A 19,861-nucleotide genomic window follows, 5' to 3' on the forward strand; every position below is an offset into this window, starting at 1 on the left:
ACTTTAGCTGTTGGACATAGGAGTGTTACTGCCTGGTGATCTCCTGCTTGATGGGAGGGCAGTTGTCACTGTCCGGCTGAGCTGTGACGGTTGTACTGCTAGGCAGAGCCCAGAATCCTGGCCAGAAGTGTGTCTGTGGTCGCAGAGTGTGGAAGAGTAGGAAATTTCAGCTTTTCTGATGCAGGTTGAGTGCATCGGCTGGGTGACCTCGGGAAAGTCACTTAATTTCTCTGTGCTTCAGTTTCTTCACCTGTAAAATGGGGATTAAGACTGTGAGCCCCATGTGGGACAGGCACTGTGTCCAACCCAGGTATCTTGTAACTGGGCACTGCCAGGTGGGCAAAAGAAGTGGTAGGAATTGGAGAAGCAGCAAGGCGTAGTGGATAGAGCATGGGCCCTGGAGTCAGAAGGTCATGGGTTCTAATCCCGGCTCCGCCACTTGTCTGCAGTGTGACCTTGGGCATGTCACTTCAATTCTCTGTGCCTCAGTTGCCTCATCTGGAAAATGGGGATGAGACTGTGAGCCCCACATGGGACAGGAATTGTGTCCAACCTGATTTGCCTGCATCCACCCCAGCACTTAGAACCATGTATGGCACATAATAAGGGCTTTAACAAATACCACAATCTTTATTATAATTATTATTATTAAGGACAGGAGTGGGAGGGAAGAGGGGACTTGCTTTACATGGGGTCTAGGATGTGAGTGTGCTGTGGCTGCATTGGGAGTGTGGGGAGGGTAGGCTTGGATCTGGAATGTGGTGGGGAGGGACAGCAGTGGTGGGTGGGCACACCATGTAGAAAAGCTTGGATTGCTGCTGCATTGCTGCTGCCACGGATCTAATGTCCCCTGCCCCCTCTCCTTGCAGAGCATTGCTTTTTCCCCCTTTCCCCACCCCATGCATTCTGGAGTGGAGCAGCAGCCAGAGCTCGGCCTGACCTCCTTTCCAGTGGAAAGAGCCCGGGCTTGAGAGTCAGAGGTCATGGGTTCGAATCCCTGCTCTCTCACTTATCAGCTGTGTGACTTTGGGCAAATCACTTCACTTCTCTGTGCCTCAGTTACCTCATCTGTAAAATGTAAGACTGTGAGCTTCATGTGGGACAACCTGATTACCCTGTATCTACCCCAGCACTTAGAACAGTGCTCTGCACATAGTAAGTGCTTAACAAATACCAAGGTTATTATTATTCCTTCTGACTCCCCAGTGCTCAGAGTCGCGGCAGTGAGGACCCAGTCTCCCGCCCCCTGCTCTCTGGAGTCTGTTGTCTACTCCAGCCTAATCCTTCTCAACTTCTCAGCTGAAGTCAACAGCGTGGACCACTCCCTTCTCCTGGAAACATTATCTTACCTTGGCTTCACAGGCATCATCCTCTCCTGGTTCTTCTATCTTTCTGACTGCTCCTACTCAGTCTCTTATGCATGCTACTCTGCCTCCCACCCTCTAGCTGTGGAAGTTCCTCAAGGCTCGGTTCCCCTTTTATTCTCCTCCTATTCCCACTCCCTTGGAGAATTCATGTGCTCCCATGGCTTCCACTACCACCTCTGTATGGATGATACCCAAATCTACATCTCCAGCCGTGATGTCCCTTCCTCTCTGCAGTTTTGCATTTCCTCCTGCCTTCGGGATATCTGAAGCTTAACATGTCGCTTCATCTTCCCAACCAAACCTGTCCTCCTCATGACTTTCCCATCACGGTAGATGGCATCGCCATTCCCCCTTTCTCACAAGCTCATAATCTTGGCGTTATCCTCAACTCATCTCTCTCGTTTAACCCATATATTCAATCCATCACCAAATCCTGTCGGTTCTACTCTTGTAACATTGCTAAAATCCACGCTTTCCTCTCCATCCAAATTGATTCTACGCTTGCCTTGACTATCTCATCAGCCTCCTTGCAGACCTCCCTGCCTCTTGTCCCTCTCCGCTTTAGCCCATCCTTTACTCTGCTGCCTGGATAGTTTTTCTAAAAATAGTTTAATCCATGTTTCCTCTCTCCTCAGAACCTCCAGTGGTCGCCCATCCACCTCCTCCTTACATTAGCTTTAAAACACTCGTTCACCTTGCCCCCTCCTATCTTATCTCACCGTTTTCCTACCACAACCCAGCACACCCATTTGGCTCCTGTAAAACGCCAACCTACTAGACTTCGGTCTCTGCTACCTCGTTGCCGACCCCTCAACCGTTGCTTGCCTCCGACCTGTAACTCCCACCTACTTAATATATAACAGACCACTCCACTTCCCACATTCAAAAACTTACTAAAATGACATCCCCTCGAAGAGGCCTTCCCTGTCTAAGCTCTCATTTCCCCTGCTCCCTCTCCCTTCTGTGTTTCCAATGCCCTTGAATATGTACCCTTTAAGCATTTGCTATTCACCTCACCCCCACAGAACTTAAATTCTCATTCATTCGATTGTATTTATTGAGAGTTTACTGAGAGGGGTGCAGAGCACTTTACTGAATGTTTGGGAAGTACAGTTCAGCAACAAAGAGAGACAGTCCCTGCCCACAATGGGCTCACAGTCTAGCAGGGGGAGGCAAACATCAAGACAAGTAAACAGGCATCAGTAGCATCATTATAAATAAATAGAATTATAGATATATGCACATCATTAATAAAAGTAAATAGGCAGAATTAAATAGACTTAGAATTATAAATATGTGTGTATATACAAGTGCTATGGGACAGGGAGGAGGGTAGAGCAAAGGGAGCAAGTTGGGGCAAACACGGGGAGGGGGAACAGAGCAAAATGGGGGCTTGGTCTGGGAAGGCCTCCTGGAGAAGGTGAGCTATCAGTAAGGTTTTGAAGGAGGTAAGTGTGCTAGTTTGGCAGATCTGAGGAGGAGGCCATACCAGGCCAGAAGTAGGATGTGGACATGGGGTTGACGGCAGGACAGGCAAGAATGAGGCACAATGAGAAGGTTAGTACCAGAGGAGCAGAGTGTGCAGGCTGGGATGTAGAAGGAGAGAAGGGAGATGAGGCTGGAGAGGGCAAGGTGATGGAGAGCTTTGACGCCAATAGTGAGGAGTTTTTGCTTGATATGGAGGTTGATAGGCAACCACTGGAGATTTATGAGGAGGGGGGTGACAGGTCCAGAATATTTCTGTAGAAAGATAATCCGGGCATCGAAGTGGAGTATAGACTGAAGCAGGGAGAGACAGGAGGTTGGAAGATCAGAAAGGATGCTGATGCAGTACACATCAGTAATTTGTTTTAATGCCTGTCTTCCTCTCTAAATTATAAATTCCTGTGGGCAGGAAGCATGTCTACCAACTCTGTTGTAATCAGTCAGTCAGTAAGTCAATTGTATTTATTGAGCACTTACTGTCTGGAGAGCACTATACTAGGTGCTTAGGAGAGTACACTGTGACAATATAGTAGACACATTCTTTGCCCACAGTGAGCTTACAGTCTAGAGAGGGAGACAGACATTAGTATAAATAAATAAAATTATAGATATGCATATAATTGCTGTAGGGCTGATGGGGGAAGGGATGAATAAAGGAAGCCAGTCAAAGTGACTCAGAAGGGAGTGGGAGAAGAGGAGAGGGGGACTTAGGGAAGGCCTCTTGGAGGAGATGTGCCTTCATTAAAGCTTTTAATGGGGAGAGAGTAATTGTCTGAAAGATAACGAAGAGGGAGGCCATTACAGGCCAGAGGCAGGACAGGGGCAAGAGGTCAGTGGCAAGATTAGGTGGAGGTACAGTGAGAAAGTTGGCATTAGAGGAGCAAAGTGTGTGGACTGGGTTGTAATAAGAGAGTAGTGAGGTGAGGTAGGAAGGGGCAAGGTGATGGAATGCTCTGAAGTCAGTGGTGAGGAGTATTCTGATGAAGATGGGCCGAATTGTACATTCCAAGTGCTTAGTACAGTGCTCTGCACATAGTAAGTGCTCAATGAATACTATTGAATGAATGAATGGGCAACCAGTGGAGATTCTTGAGGAGTGGGGAAATGTAGTCTGGATGTGTTTGTAGAAGAATAATCTGGGCAGCAGAGTGAAGTACGGACTGGAGTGGGGAGGGACAGGAGGCAGGGGAGTCAATAAGGAGGCTGATATTCATTCAATCATATTTATTGAGCGCTTACTATGTGCAGAGCACTGTACTAAGTGCTTGATATAGGAATCAAGGTGGGATAGGATAAGTACTTGGATTAAAGTGGTAGCAGTTTGGATGGAGAAGAAAGGGTGGATTTTAGAGATGTGAAAATGATGGCTTGAATATGTGGGTTGAATGAGAGAAGAGTCCAGGATAGCTCCAAAATTATGGGCTTGTGAGACAGGAAGGTGGTGCCATCTACAGTGATGGGTGCTGTATGTGAGTTATTTTAAATGCTTAGTATAGTTTTCTGCACACAGTAAGGGTTCAATAAATAGCACTGACTGATTGGGGATCAATACATATTGATATAAATTGCACATCTTAAACATAAAATCAATTCAGTTCTCTAATATGGGATTCATGTAAATATGCATCGCAATATTCATACATTCATTCAATAGTATTTACTGAGCTCTTACTATGTGCAGAGAACTGTACTATGCACGTGGAATGTACAATTCGGCAATAGAGACAACCCCTGCCCAATGGTGGGCTCACAGTCTAATCGGGGGAGACAGACAAAAACAAGACAACATAATCACGATAAATAGATCAAGAGGATGTACATCTCATTAACAAAATAAATAGCGTAAGAAAAATATATACAAATGAGCACGGTCCTGAGGGGAGGGGAAGGGATGGGGGAGGAGCAGAGGGAAAGGGGGCCTAGCTGAGGGGAGATGAAGGGGGGAAGAAGGAGGGAACAGAGGGTGGAGGGGGAGCAGAGATGGAGCAGAGAGAGCAGAGGGAAAAGGGGAAGTTCAGTCTGGGAAGGCCTCTTGGAGGAGGTGAGCTCTCAGTAGTCATACTCATGAGGTGTCCAATTCCACATTTGTGCACAACCATTTCTTTCTAGTCTGCATCACAATGTATCCAGGAAAGCACACTTTGTCAGAATAATGTTCCCTGTTTCCACAATACCGTTCAATCCAAAATGTGTACTGAAAACACATGTTATTGCTACCCTCAGTGAAACAAGCACTTAAAATGGATCACTTGACAAGATTGTATGTAGGTCTTATTAGCCTGCCTTAATGCTGTCAAAAAAATAGAGTTCAAGGACAGTTGCTTAAAAAAAATCCTTTTATCCATTATTAAGAATCTCATTTTTACTGAAAAGTGCTATGGGAGATTATGCTCACAGGCCTTTGCATGATTTTAAGAAATTATCTCTTAAAATGTGCATACTAATCTCAAAGCAAAATGATCTCACACTCTTCTTGTCTAAGAATGGAATCAAAATTCTTCTTTGTATTTAGGAGAGTTACAAATTTCAATGGTTTGTTTTATTCTACTTTTAATTGTTTAGGTTATTTCCTCAGTAAGGATATTTACAGAAAAATAATTTTGGCTCACCAAAATGTAATAAATGAAAACCCTAGAATAAATTGGAAGAAAGTGCAATTCCTGCACTGAGGATAGGTATTTTATTAGTTAATTTTTTTAACATTTCAACTTGAATGAAATAGTATTTTTGATGAATACTAACATCTGCCTTGCTTAATAAAAACACTTTGAGGAATTCTATGCCCTAATGCTTTACCTTATCATTTAAGAAATAGGTGAAAAGTCCTTTTATAGGCACTTTCACCGTGTGAATTACTGTCATTTTTATCCTTATGTATATATTCAGATGATGCAAGGCTATTTTTAATAATTATAATGTTGGTATTTGTTAAGTGCTTACTATATGCAGAGCCCTGTTCTAAGCACTGGGGTAGACACAGGGTAATCAGGTTGTCCCACGTGAGGCTCACAATCTTCATCCCCATTTTACAGATGAGGCAACTGAGGCACAGAGAAGTAAAGTGACTTGCCCACAGTCACACAACTGACAAGCTGCAGAGCCGGAATTCGAACCAATGACCTCTGACTCCCATGCCCGGGCTTTTTCCACTGAGCCACAATCATACTCTCATTTGTCAATATAATGAAGCCAAAAATCACTAGCCACATTTGTTTAGGATTCTAAAAGGAAATTTTCCCTGGACAATATCAATCAACCAAATTTATTGAGCACTTACTGCGTACAGAGCACTGAACTAAGTATTTGGGAGAGTAAAATATAAAAGAGTTGGTAGACACACTCCCTGCCCACAGAGAACTTACGATCTAGAGGGAGTATGATTTATCCACACGGCATCCCACTAAGGAAAAGGATTCAAATTATTCATCGGATTTTACAAACTGGAAAAACTGAGTCCCAAAGAGATTGTGAGTCAAGCATATAAAGCTGACGGGAGAACGCAATTTCTCCATCCCTGAGAGTGGCCTCTCCATCTCGTCATTCAGAGAAGCGGTGTTCCCTAGAGAATAGGTAGAGCACAGGCTTGGGTGTCAGAAGGACCTGGGTTCCAATCCTGTCTCTGACATTTGTCTGCTGTGTGACCTTGGGCAAGTCACTTAACTACCCTATTTATTTTGTTAATGAGGTGTACATCCCCATGATTCTATTTATCGTGATTATGTTGTCTTGTTTTTGTCTGACTGTCTAATTGGGGGAGAGCCTGTCATTGGGCAGGGATTGTCTCTATCTGTTGCCGAATTGTACATTCCAAGTGCTTAATACAGTGCTCTCCACATAGTAAGCGCTCAATGAATACTATTGAATAAACGAATGAACTTCTCTGTGCCTCAGATACCTCATCTGAAAAATTGGTGTTAAGACTATGAACCCCTTGTGGAACAAAGGGCTATGTCCAACCTGATAAGCTTGTACCAGTCCCAGTGCTTAGTACAGTGATTGGCACCTAGTAAGCATTTAATATATAACCATAAAAAAACACTAGATTTAAACTTGTCTTTTCTCAAGTGCCGTCGAGTCATTTCTGACCCATAGCGACACCACACACACATCTCTCCCAGAACGCCCCGCTCTCCACCTGCAATTCTTCTGGTAGTGGATCCAGAGAGTTTTCTTGGTAAAAATCTGGAAGCGGTTTACCATTGCTTCCTTCCGTGCAGTAAACTCGAGTCTCTGCCCTCGACTCTCTCCCATGCCGTTGGTGCCCAGCATGGGTGAGTTTTGTCTTGTAGCAGATTGCCTGCCACCTGTTAGTCACTGGAGAAGCTAGAAATGGAATGGTCAGGCCTCTGCTTGACTCTCCCTCCTGTAGCTGAGATTGGTAGAGTACTGGAAACCCTCCAGCTGCAACCCTGACAGAGGAGATTTAAGCTACTTCACAAAACTTTCCAAATATCCAGAACAGATCCCATTGTAACTTCTCTCTTCTCTTCTCTCTTCTCTTTGAGGAGAGGCGTGGCTCAGTGGAAAGAGCACGGGCTTTGGAGTCAGAGGTCATGAGTTCGAATCCCAGCTCTGCCACTTGTCAGCTGTGTGACTGTGGGCAAGTCACTTCACTTCTCTGTGCCTCAGTGACCTCATCTGTAAAATGGGGGTGAAGACTGTGAGCCCCACGTGGGACAACCTGATTCCCCTGTGTCTATCCCAGCGCTTAGAACAGTGCTCTGCACATAGTAAGCGCTTAACAAATACCAACATTATTATTAACATTATTCTCTCATTATGCTATTTCATCATTCAGTCCCTCTTGGAATCCTAGAAAAATGCCTCGGGATTTATAGGGATTCAGAATATGTGTAATCTACCTCTGGCAAATGAAGAATCCTAATGTGTACTATAAGCTACATTTATTGCACCTTACTAGTTGGGTCATGTTGGTTCTCTGATGAAAACATCAAGTTTTTTCCATTTATTGAAAATTGTAAATCAGGTTTTAATCACCGGTCTTATAGAGTTTTATGTGAAGTGGTGATAGTATGAAAGGAAAGTCCTTATTCCCTTCAGGAGGCACTCACATTTAGGTATAATAATACCTTGACTGTTACCTTGAATTTGTATACGTATTTTCCCAAGTGCTGTTATGCCAATTATCTCATTTTATCCTGACTGTTACCTTGAATTTGTATACGTATTTTCCCAAGTGCTGTTATGCCAATTATCTCATTTTATCCTGACAGCAGTCCCATGAGGTAGGCCTGCAATAATTAAACCACAAGAGGTCTTTAAGAAAAATACAAGGAAGCCATTGCTTTTGAATATAAAAAACACATGCCAATGATAATAGACTTTAATAATTTTCACCTTGGTACCCATGAAGGGGAATTGCAGCGAAGGGGTTTTTCAAGCACAGTGGTTCTTTTGTACTCTATTATCTGTTATTTGGAAATTGAAAATAATCACGGTTGTCCCTGATGCTGTTTTTGCTAACAGATAGATGCCAATGGTGAACTGATCATTAAAAATGCACAGCTGAAACACGCCGGAAGATACACCTGTATTGCACAGACGATTGTTGACAATTCCTCTGCATCGGCTGACCTTGTCGTGCGAGGTAAGACCTTCCAATTCTAAATCCATAGGCAATTGGCCATTGCCAACGTGTAGTTTATGTTGATGATCCCAGCTCAGCAAATAGCTTCCCATATAGGATTTGTAAAACGGTATTAATGGTATCTATTAAGCGCTGACTGCGTGCAGAGCACTGTACTAAGGAAAGAGCACGGGCTTGGGAGTCAGAAGTCATAGGTTCGAATCCCAGCTCTGCCACCTGTTAGCTGTGTGACTGTGGGCAAGTCACTGAACTTCTCTGTGCCTCAGTTACCTCCTCTGTAAAATGGGGATTAAGACTGTGAGACCCACGGGGGACAAGCTGATTCCCTTTTATCTACCCCAGCGCTTAGAACAGTGCTCAGCACATAGTAGGCACTTAGGAAATACCAACATTATTATTATTATTATCGGGAAAGAGGCTCATCTGTAAAACAGAGATTCAGACTGTGAGTCTTATGCAGGGCAGGGACTGTGTCCGACCTGATTTGCTTGTATGTACCCCAGTGCTTAGTACAGTGCCTGGCCCATAGTAAGCGCTTAACACATACCACTAAAAAAAATACATGGGGGAATTAGACATGGGGGTGGTTTGTGTCAAGAAGTACCAAAGAATGGATTTTTATTGTACACTGCGCCTAACACAGTGAGGTAGAAATGTTGAATAAAAGCACTTGAAAGAATCCTATGCCTTAATACCTTACTGCTTCTTAAGAAACAGGTAACAGGTAATTTTCTAGACACTTTCACCATGTGAAATTCCTTCATTATGGTAGACCCTTATGGTAGACTCTCTTTTTGCTTTTAAATTGATTTTTTTAAAGATCGTGTAATTTGACTTTCTTTCATTAATGAAACAAAATCAAATAACACAATCCATAAAAAAATTGAAAGGAGCTCTGTTTGAAATAATAGCATCCAAAATGTAAAGAATATAATGTCAGTGCCATTGTCCAAGCAAGTATCCCGGCTTAAGGGAAAGAAAATAGGACAGGAAGCCAGGAGAACTAGGTTCTAATCTCAGCTCCATCACTTGCCTGCTCTGTGACCTCGGGCATGTCACTTAACTACTCTGTACCTCAGTTTCCTCATCTGTAAAACGGAGGTTAAGTACCCGTTCTCCCTTATATTCAGAATGTGAGCCCCATGTGGGACAAAGACTGTGTCCAACCTAATTACCTTCTACCTAATCCAGGGCTCAGTAAAGTGCTCGGCAGAGAGTAAACCCTTAACATGTGTAACGATTATTATTATTATTATTATTCATTCATTCAATAGTATTTATTGAGTGCTTACTATGTGCAGAACACTGTACTAAGCGCTTGGAATGTACAATTCGTGCAACAGATAGAAACAGTCCCTGCCCATTGACGGGCTTACAGTCTAATCGGGGGAGACAGACAAAAACAATAGCAATAAATAGAATCAAGGGGATGTACATCTCATTAAAACAATAGCAATATTATTTAGAGTATTCCTTGGAGTTTGATGAACAGAAATAATTTCTAAGTCTGCTGATATGATATTTTGGGCCTGGAACTTTAAGTAATAAATGTCCACCTAAATTCTTTTAACAAGTACTACTGAGACCGGCTCTAAGGCTAATAATTGTGGTGGTATTTGATATACGACTACTATGTGTCAAGCACCATATTAAGCGCTGAGACAGATCCCCTGTGACTCATCCCCCTGTTTTCCACCCGCAAGTGACAGCAGCAGCAAACAATGCCAATTTTCTGATAAGCTCTACCCCATCTAGATGGTAAGCCCATTATGGGCAGAGAACGTGTCCACTAATTCTGTTGTACTCTCCCAAGTGCTTAGAGCAGTGCTGTGCACATAATAAGCACTCAATAAACACCATATTGATTGATTGATTGATTGATTGATAGAGCTGAATCTCTTCCCCAGCTTTCCTGCAGATACTTATCCCCTGACAAAGCACCCTCTGCCGAAAGACTTCATAAACAATCATCCAAAACCCAGGCAATGAGACCTCAGGGTGCATTTACCTTCCAACCCAATTTGCTTGTATTCACCCCAGCACTTAGTGCAGTGCCTGGCACATAGGAAGCACTTAACAAATACCATCATTATTATTATTACCTAAACCCCATCGAAAAACCTGCTGTCTTACACTTTGGCTCACACTTCATCCCTCACGGTTTGTGTGAGTAGCACCCAGAGGGTGAAATGATGTTGGCCACTTCCTTCTCCAGCCACAATGTCTATTACACAGACATGTGCATTATATGTGCTTCTAAAGACATTCATGTGAGTCTCTCCCTCCAAAAAACCCCCCATCATTTTTACCACTGAATATATACAGTCAATGTGCCAATCGCATCAGGCTGGCCCCAGAGGATCAATTCCATCTACATCTCAGTTGGGTTCCTCATAACTTTCCAGTTAGCACCAGTAAGTCTCTCTAGGTATTGTCTTGACGTCCCACTTGTATTTTACCCACAATCCTGCTATAATCTTGGGAAGCTAGTTGCCCTAGAAATGGGGACCTCCTCCATCAGGAGCCTGTCAACATTGTCCTTTTACTTCCTCTACAGCTCCAGATGGGGAAACTGAGTCACTGATAAGTTAAATGGCTTGCCCAAGGTCGTACTGCAGGCAAGTGACAGAGCCAAGTCTTCTGACTCCCAGGGCCATGCTCTTTCCAGTAGTCCCTGCAGCTAGAAGAGGGAGAATGGTAGTCACTGAAAAGATTGGAAGAGACTCTTTCACTTCAATAGGGCTAAATACTTTGGCTAGTGGAAGATTTGGCGTGCAAATAGCAATGGAGATTTTTTTCCCTCATGTGTGTATGTTGTGTGTGTCCTTGAACAATTTCACAATCTCCGTGATAGTCTACTCAAATGTATTTCTTGATAAAAGTTCTTTTGCTTAAAAAGGAACTTGATTAAAGCAATTTATGGGAGAGAGAGATGGAAATTGCAGTTTGCCTGATGTTTTTTATTGTCATTCAAAACAAAGCTGAGAGTGGAATCCTTTGGTAATGTGACCCCTGACTCACCCTCTTTATAACCCTCAAATATACTCCAACTGAACTCACAGAGGGAGGGATACTTAGGGATCAGCTCCCCTCAATTTTAGATAAATTTACTTCCCTCCCCTCCTGTTGTTCCTGACCCTGATAAGTCAGCACTTCCTTTCTTCAAACATTTTGTGAGGATATTTGGAAAGGAAGACAGGCAAAACTGCACTTAGTTGGCCAGAGTTTTCACAATCCAATAATTTAGAGAGTTTTAGCTTGCAGTGAGGCAGAAGAATTGTCTTCTGGAAGCCAGTCACTGACCAAAGTCATCCTCTAGAGAATCTGCAGAAATCAGAAACAGTGCTCTTTGGCAAATCATCTTTGAAATATAAAGTTCATGCTGTTGGGTTCATCTTCGTCTTCGTCTCCTGATAAGAAGCCCAGATTGTATTGAGAGGGATGGATAGTTTGATGTTTATAAGAACATACTTTGCATTTTATGAACAAAAGTTTAGGTCTAGCAGTTCTGGGTAGTCAAAAATTGAACTGGAGAGCAATATGGATCAATAAATCGATCAGTGATGTTTATGGAGTACTTACTACGTGTGTTTACAACACTATACTAGGCCCTTTGGAGAATACAACAGAGTTGGGAGGCACACTCCCTGGCCACAGTGAACCTAAAGTCTGGAAGGGTGACAGACAAAATACCTTACAGCTTTGTAGTGCTGTGGGACTGAGTGTGGGATGAATAAATTTTCAAATCCATGTACAAGGGTGATGCAGAAGGGAGAGGGAGTAGAAGAAATGAGAGCTTTAGTCAGGGAAGGCCTTTTGGAGGAAAGACACTTTAAATAAGGGATTGAAGGAGGAGGGAGTTCCAGGCCAGAGGAAGGATGCAGGGGTGGAGTGGATCATTGGTGAGATAAGTGAGATTAAGGTATAGTGAGTGGGTTGGCTTTAAAGGAAGAAAGTAAGTATGCTGGCTTGTAGTAGGAAATCCAAAAGGTGAGATATGTGGGAGCAAGGTAATTAAAATAATTAATTAATAATTAATAATTAAAAGTGCTTTAAAGCCCATGGTAAGATGTTTCTGTTTGATGCACAGGTGGTTAGGAAACCACTGGTAGTTCCTGAGGAAGGGAGAAATATGGAATAAACTTGTTTTAGGAAAGTGATCCCCGCAGCAGAATGTAGCAGGGAGAGACAGGAGACCGGGCGGTCAGTGAGGAGACTGATGAAGTCAAGGCATGTTAGAATAAATGATTGTTTCAGTGTAGTAGCAATTTGGATGGAGACAAAAGGAAAAATTTAGCCATGTTTTGAAGGTAGAATCGACAGAATTTGGTGATGGATTGTATATGTGTTTGAGTGAAGCAGGATGACCTAGGGGTAAGAGCACAGGCTTGGGAGTCAGAAGACCCGGATTCTAATCCCGGCTCTGCCACATATCTGCTGTGTGACCTTGGGCAAGTCAGTCCACTTCTCTGTGCCTCAATTACCTCATCTGTAAGATGGGGATTAAGGTTGTGAGCCCCATGTGGGACAGGAAATGTGTCCAACCTGATTACCTTGTATCTACCCCAGTGCATAGAATAGTGCTTGTCATATAGTAAGTGCTTAATAAATACCATGAGATAGATGAGTCAATGCCAAATTTTCCCGGCTTGTGTGAAAGGAAGGATGGTAATACTGTCTACAGTGATGGGAAAGTCATGGGGAGGACAGGGTTTTGGTGGGAAGATGAGTTCTGTTTTGGACACGTTAAGTTTCAGATATTTTTAAAGCATTCAAGTAGAGTTATCTGAAGGCAGAAGGAAATATAAAAATGCAGAGGAGGGGAAAGATCATGACTGAAGATGGAGATTTGGGAATCCTCCTTATAGAGATAGTAGTTGGAACATGGCAACTAATGAGTTCTCCCTGGGAGTGGGTGTAGAAGGAAAATGGGAGATCCTGACTGAGGCTTTATGGACTCCCAGAGTCGCGGGATGGGATATAGAAGATTTTCACATTCAAGTTCTGACAATTCCAAAAGTAGGATATGTCAATTCTTAATCTTTCACCTAAGTGTAAAATAAACTCTCAATCACATTTAGAAAAATAGTAGACAATGTGACAGTCGTTATGACGGTTCATTTCAGGTCTTTGTTCATTTTAATTATTTATTATTTTATATTTATTTATATTAATGTCTGTCTCCCTCTTTAGACTTCTAGCTTTCTGTGGGCAAGGAATGTGTCTGTTGTGTATTGTACTCTCCCAAGTGGCTAGTACAATGTTTTGCATACAGTAAGCACTCAATGAATACAGTTGAATGAAGTGAATGAACAAAAAGAAAGCAACATAATGTTTTTATAAGAGTGGTCCCTCTGCCCTGTAAGACGAAACAAAACAAAAAACATGGGAAACAACAGGACTTTAACTTTTGGACAATAGAGGTTTGCCTGTTCATGATTTTCCATCACACCACCCAATATTAGTTGCCTTTTATTAATGGATTTATCTTAGTTGAATTTTAATCTATAATTTCTGGTTTACATATGCATATATATTAAATATATACACGATACATGATTGCCTCCATAAAATTAGCCAACCCAGATTTCTGGGAGAGAGATAAAATATTAGTTTTTTTACCACTTAATTGTGTGCAACAATAGACACTTGCCATGAGGGGTGAGGGAAATGGAAGGGTGAAAACTTGAAAACTCAACAGGAGAGGAATTGATTTTTCGAGTGCCTCTTATGGGCACCTCTTGGGAGAGTGCAATAGAAGTAAGAGATTCATCTCAAGTGCCTACTTCTCTTCCTCTTCCTTCTCTCTTCCTTTGCTCCTCTTTTTCTTCCTTTTCATTTTTTCTCTTCCTTTACTTGGAAGATTTCTTTCACATATGATCCATGTAATAGCCTCATACATGTTTCAATGTTTTCTTCTATTTTTACCTTAAATTGTATTAGGTACTTACTAAGTGCCAAGCACTGTACTAAGCACGGGGGTAGATACAAGGTAATCGGGTTGGACACAGTCCATTTCCCACATGGGGCTTACAGTATTTATCCCCATTTTACAGATGAGAAAACTGATGCAGGGAGAAATTAAGCAATTTGCCCAAGGTCACACAGCAGACAAGTGGCAGAGCTAAAATTAAAGCCGAGATTCCCTGACTCCTAGGGCTTTGCTCTTTCCACTAGGCCTCACTACTTCTCCAAGTTCTCTCATGTTGCACAGTTATTCCAAAAAACGGCGAGATTATGTAAATAAATGGGATAATTATCATTAACTCTAATTGCAATTGACAATAATAGTTTTGTTAATGGATTTGACTGGGGCTGTTTTCTTTAGCAATTTAAGGGAACAATATGTTAATGAGAACCAGTGCATTTGTACATTAAGTACTACGGGTTTGAGGAGGATTGAGTAAAGGGTGTGTTGTAGCAGGAGGGTATTACAAGGGTGATGTAGAAGGGAGTCAGGGAGGAATAAATTAGGGCTTTGTCGGGGATGGCGTCTTGGAGATGTGCTCTCAGTAAGGCTTTGAAGGAGGGGAGAGGTAGTGTTTGTCAGATATGAAGAGGGAAGAAGTTTCACATCAGAAGCAGGATGTGAGCCCAGAGGTCAGCAGCAAGAGAGACAAAATCAGTACAGTGAGTAGCTTGGCATTAGAATGGAAGGGTGCAGACTGGATTGTAGTAGGAAATCAGTTTAGGTAAAGTGGGGGGGGGCAGGGGATTGAGTGGTTTAAACTCTTTGGTAAGGAATTTCTGTTAGGTGCAGAAGTTGATGTGCAACACCGGAGGTTCTTAAGGAAGAGGAAACATGGACTGAATGGTTTTGTAAAAAAATGATCCAGGCAACTGAGTGAAGTGTGGACTGAAATGGTGAGAGACAGGAGAGATCATCAAGGAGGCTGATAATAATAATGATGGTATTTGTTAAGTGCTTACTATGTGCCGAGCACTGTTCTAAGCACTGGGAAAGATACAAGGTTATCAGGATATCCCATATGGGGCTAACAGTCTTAATCCCCATTTTCCAGATGAGGTGACTGAGGCACAGAGAAGTTAAGTCACTTGCCCAAGGTCATACAGCTGACAAGTGGTGGAGTCAGAGTTAGAGCCCACTACCTCTGACTCCCAAGCCCATGCTTTGTTTCACTAAACCCCACTGCTTCTCTATGATGCAGTAATCAAGGCGAGGTAGGATAAATGCTTGGATTAACATGGCACAGTTCAGGATGGAGAGGAAAGAGTAGATTTTGGTGAAGTTGTGAAGGTTCAACCAACAGGATTTGGTGAGAGATTGAATACGTGGGTTGAACGAGAGAGGTAAGTCAGGGATAATGCCAATGTCACGGGCTCCTAAGTGAGTAGGGGGACAGGGTTTGGGTGGGAAGATGAGAAATTCTGCTTTGGACTTGTTAAATTTAAAGTGTTGGTGGGACATCTGAATAGAAATGTCTTGAAGGGAGGAGGAAATGAAAGACTGCAGAGATGGAAGGAGATCAGGGCTGGAGATGTAGATTAGGGATTGATCCATATAGAAATGGTAGTTGAAGCCATGGAAACGAAGAAATTCTTCAAGTAAAAGGGTGTAGATGGAGAATCGAATGGGGCTCAGACTTGAACCTTGAGGGAATCCTCAAGTTAGTGGATAGGAGACAGAAGAGTAGTATGAGAAAGAGGCTGAAAATAGGCATCCAGAGAGCTGGGAGGAGAACCGAGAACAATGTGAAGCCAGTGTTGGGTGATATATTCAGGAGAAAGGGATGGTCAGCAGTATTGGAGTCATCTAAGAGGTTGAGGAAGATTAGAATGGAGTAGACGCCATTGGAGTTGGTAAGGAGGAGATCACTGGTGACCTTGGAGAGGGTGGTTTTTATTGAGTGAAGGGGGCAGAAGCCAGATTGGAGGGGATTGAGGAGAGAACTGGAGAAAAGGAAATAAAGGCAATGGATGTCGACGACGAGCTCAAGAAGTTATTGGGGAACTTGACATGTCTCGTCCTGGTGACCAAGAGTCGGGCCTGGAAAAGGGCAGATTTGGGATCTTTGCTTTAAAGAGGACAATTTGAGCCAATAGCCTCTTTACGAATAGAATGACCATGTAAGCAATTTTAAGTTCAATATTCCTTCCAAATTCCTTTTGAAGTAACTGATAGTTATAAAACCATTGCTGACTCAGTTCAAAAAGAACCAATAACCATATTTCAAGTACTTTTAGATTACTATTTAGAGATGTACGTTAGAGAGAGAAAAGCGGTGGGGAGGGAGGGAAGGGAAGGGAAGAGACATTGAAAATGGTTGTTCATAAATTTTAGCTGAAGTGCAGAAAGGAGATATCTGGAACAGATCTGCTCCAACCATAATCTTACTATTGTTGAGCAACGGCCTGGGAGTCAGAAGGACCAGGTTCTAATTCTGGCTCCACTACTTGTCTGCTGTATGGACTTGGGAAAATGCTTAACTTCTTTTTGTCTTTGGTAAATTCAGTATAAAATGGGAATTAAGGCCCTGAGACCCTTGTAGGATATGAACTGTAACCAACATGATTAGGCTGTATCTACCCCAGTGCCTATGCCGATACAGGGCCTGACACATAGTAAGCACTTAACGAATACCATTTAAAAAAAAGTATTTTCCATTGATATACCTAATAGATCAGAGTGGTACTATCAAGTGCCAATTCTTCTGGATTGATAGGCCACAGGGATTTCTTGAAAGAAAGTGTAAAGAATCACTATATTAAGCTTAAGTGCATACTTGGCTGAAATGTGTGTCCTATCGAGAAAACATCTAGACGGGACTTCAGACATAGGATTAGCAACTATTTCTCTTTGTTTTTTCAAATGCAAGGCTAAATGTATTTTGCTGTGTAGCATTCAAAATTATCGATGCTTGCGTTTGCATTACCATACCAGTATCAGTGTCCATAAGGCAGAGCTTGACCTAGGCCCTAGGGAAGATACAAAAGATCTGAAGATAGTGCCTGCTCCAGAAGGAGGCTTGACAAACCTACAGAAACACGTTTGAATTTGAAATTCAAGCATTCTCCACAGTGAAAAATGTAAGCTCACTGTGAGTAGGGAATGTGTCTGTTTATTGTTGTATTTTACTTTCCCAAGCACTTAGAACAATGCTCTGCCTATTGTAAGCACTCAATAAATACGATTAAGTGAATGAATAGATTCTCAGCAGGAAATGAGAGTGCAGACCACTCCTTTGACTTTCTCCAGTTGCCATTCATCAATCAATGGAATTTACTGAGTGTTTCCTGTGTGCAAAGCACTGTACTAAGTGCTTGGGGGAGTACAAAACATAGAGTTGTTAGACATGATCACTGCCCACATGGACTTAAAATATAGCTTCCCAGCGTTCAAAGTGGCTTAGTGGAAAGAGTCAGAGGTCATGAGTTCTAATCCCCACTCTGCCACTTGTTTGCTGTGTTGACCTTGGGCAAGTCACTTAACTTCTCTGGGTCTCAGCTACCTCATCTGTAAAAATGAGGATTAAAAAATGTGAGCCCCACTTGGGACAATCCGATTACCCTGTATCTACCCCAGCGCTTAGAACGGTGCCTCGCACATAGTACTCGCTTAACAAATACCATTATTATTATTATGAAGAGGAGACTTTGCTCCCCATTCTAGAAGTTAGGGCATTTGGGGCTTAAAGTGGGGATGAGAAGGAAGCAAAAAATAAGAATTCCCAGAGTCTGCTTTGATCTCCAAGCCTTGGCAGTTTCTTTATGGAATTTTTACCACTAAAATGAATTATCTTTGCACTGTAAATGAGATGGGTCAAAATATGAGTGTTTAATATATGGGCAACAGAAATCTAAAGAGAGGTCAAGTCCATCCAGGGAAAAATTACAGCACATTCCTCACAAGAGAAAAGTTAGAGATACTACCTTGGAGTTATGTACTTACAATTTTTCCATAGATTTAGCATCTCTACTTCACAGCTGTGAGACTGATAATCAACAGTAGGGTCAAATTTTATCAAATGTAAATTCTGAGACCTTATCAGATCTCCAGATCCTCCTTTCTTCTACTCATCAATGGTGATGGCAAGCTAGGAAAATACTTTGGCAGAGGGAATTTCCAGTGTTGCTCTCATTTGGAACTCAATTATGCTCAAATCTGAAAGACTATGTAGACATATCTATATGCCAAAATCAGAAATAAAAATCAGATTTGAAAACTGAATTTTATTTTGATTATTTAAAATTATAACTTAAGTTCTGCCATCATTTTTGTTCAAATTATTACATATTATTTGTTGCATTTGTTGTTTTACTAGAATATTTTTTTCCTTTATCAGAATAGTGGATATGGTGTAGTGGATTCTCAGGCAGAAATTCCTAAATTTACACCCTTTATATCTACTAGAAATAGCCTGGCTGGTGATGTCTGCTTACCCCTGAAATCTACACCCTTATTTATTTGAATCTGTCCTGCCCTGATGCCCTCCAAATTTTTCTACCTCCACTTTACCTTGTTGCACAGTCAACTGTATATTTTTTTGTGCTTGCTCATGTTATTCTTGGTTTTATTTTTCATTTCTTTTATATATTCTCCCTGGTTTTCTCAAGAAGGTGGAGAAGTTTCCCCTTATCTTTACTAAGCCCAGTCTGAATATCATACAATCCACAGTGGCTTATGAAATTGAGAAGAGAATTAAAGAAGTCTCTCTTTTTTTGAGCTATTCATTATTCTGAAAATCTTTTGATTCATCCTGAGCAGGGCAACATGGAGGTTGGGGTTGTCTGTGAGATGGGCCAGAATCCTAGAGGAAGAGTTTCTCTCCTGAGGCAAGATGGAGGTGGAGAAATCTTGGGTGGGAGCAGGCAGGAAAACAATGGAGAGAGGGAAAAAATTGATGAATACTGAAAGTACGCTCTTCCCATATTTTCAATTATTTGGGAATTATTTAATAGGAAGCTGCCTGCTTTGGACTCTTGTCTTTCATCTCTCTCTGAAGCATGATTCATTCAGTCATCAGTTTGTGCTGAATACTGTCCTGGCCACTGGAGAAGATGGCTGCAAAATGTAACATCCTATTTAAACAATATGAATTAAAGTAGTCCATTTTTAAAATCTGTTATTCTGACCTCTGCTATCATGACTGATTTCATTGATATTTTAAGCCAACACCGACTTCTACAAAGAGAGTTGTTCCCTTTAATCACTTGATATTCACCCAACCCTTGGCATTTACGTACACATCTGTAATTTATTTTAATATCTATAGATGCTTCTAGACTAACTGTTTGTGGTCAGAGAAGGGGTCTACCAATTTCATTTTATTGTACTTTCCAGAGCCCTTAATTCAGAGCTTTGCTTACAGTAAGCACTAAATAAATATCATTGATTTGAAATTCAGTGCCTGCTTTATTGATTGTTGATTGTAATACAGTG

At 42.0% G+C, this 19,861-nt stretch overlaps 1 protein-coding gene across 5 annotated transcripts in view; it reads left to right on the forward strand.

Annotated features, from left to right (window-relative positions):
• CNTN1 (contactin 1) overlaps nucleotides 1-19,861 on the forward strand; it is a 484,199-nt gene that overhangs the window by 350,888 nt on the left and 113,450 nt on the right. For all 5 annotated transcript variants that reach the window (XM_029058335.2, XM_029058336.2, XM_029058332.2 and 2 more), the window contains one exon: nucleotides 8,340-8,460. In XM_029058335.2, coding sequence (XP_028914168.1) covers nucleotides 8,340-8,460 — 121 coding nt within the window. The remainder of the gene's footprint in view (nucleotides 1-8,339; nucleotides 8,461-19,861) is intronic.

This window comes from Ornithorhynchus anatinus, chromosome 2 (assembly GCF_004115215.2).
Source record: "Ornithorhynchus anatinus isolate Pmale09 chromosome 2, mOrnAna1.pri.v4, whole genome shotgun sequence".
In the NCBI taxonomy this organism is placed as follows: domain Eukaryota; kingdom Metazoa; phylum Chordata; class Mammalia; order Monotremata; family Ornithorhynchidae; genus Ornithorhynchus; species Ornithorhynchus anatinus.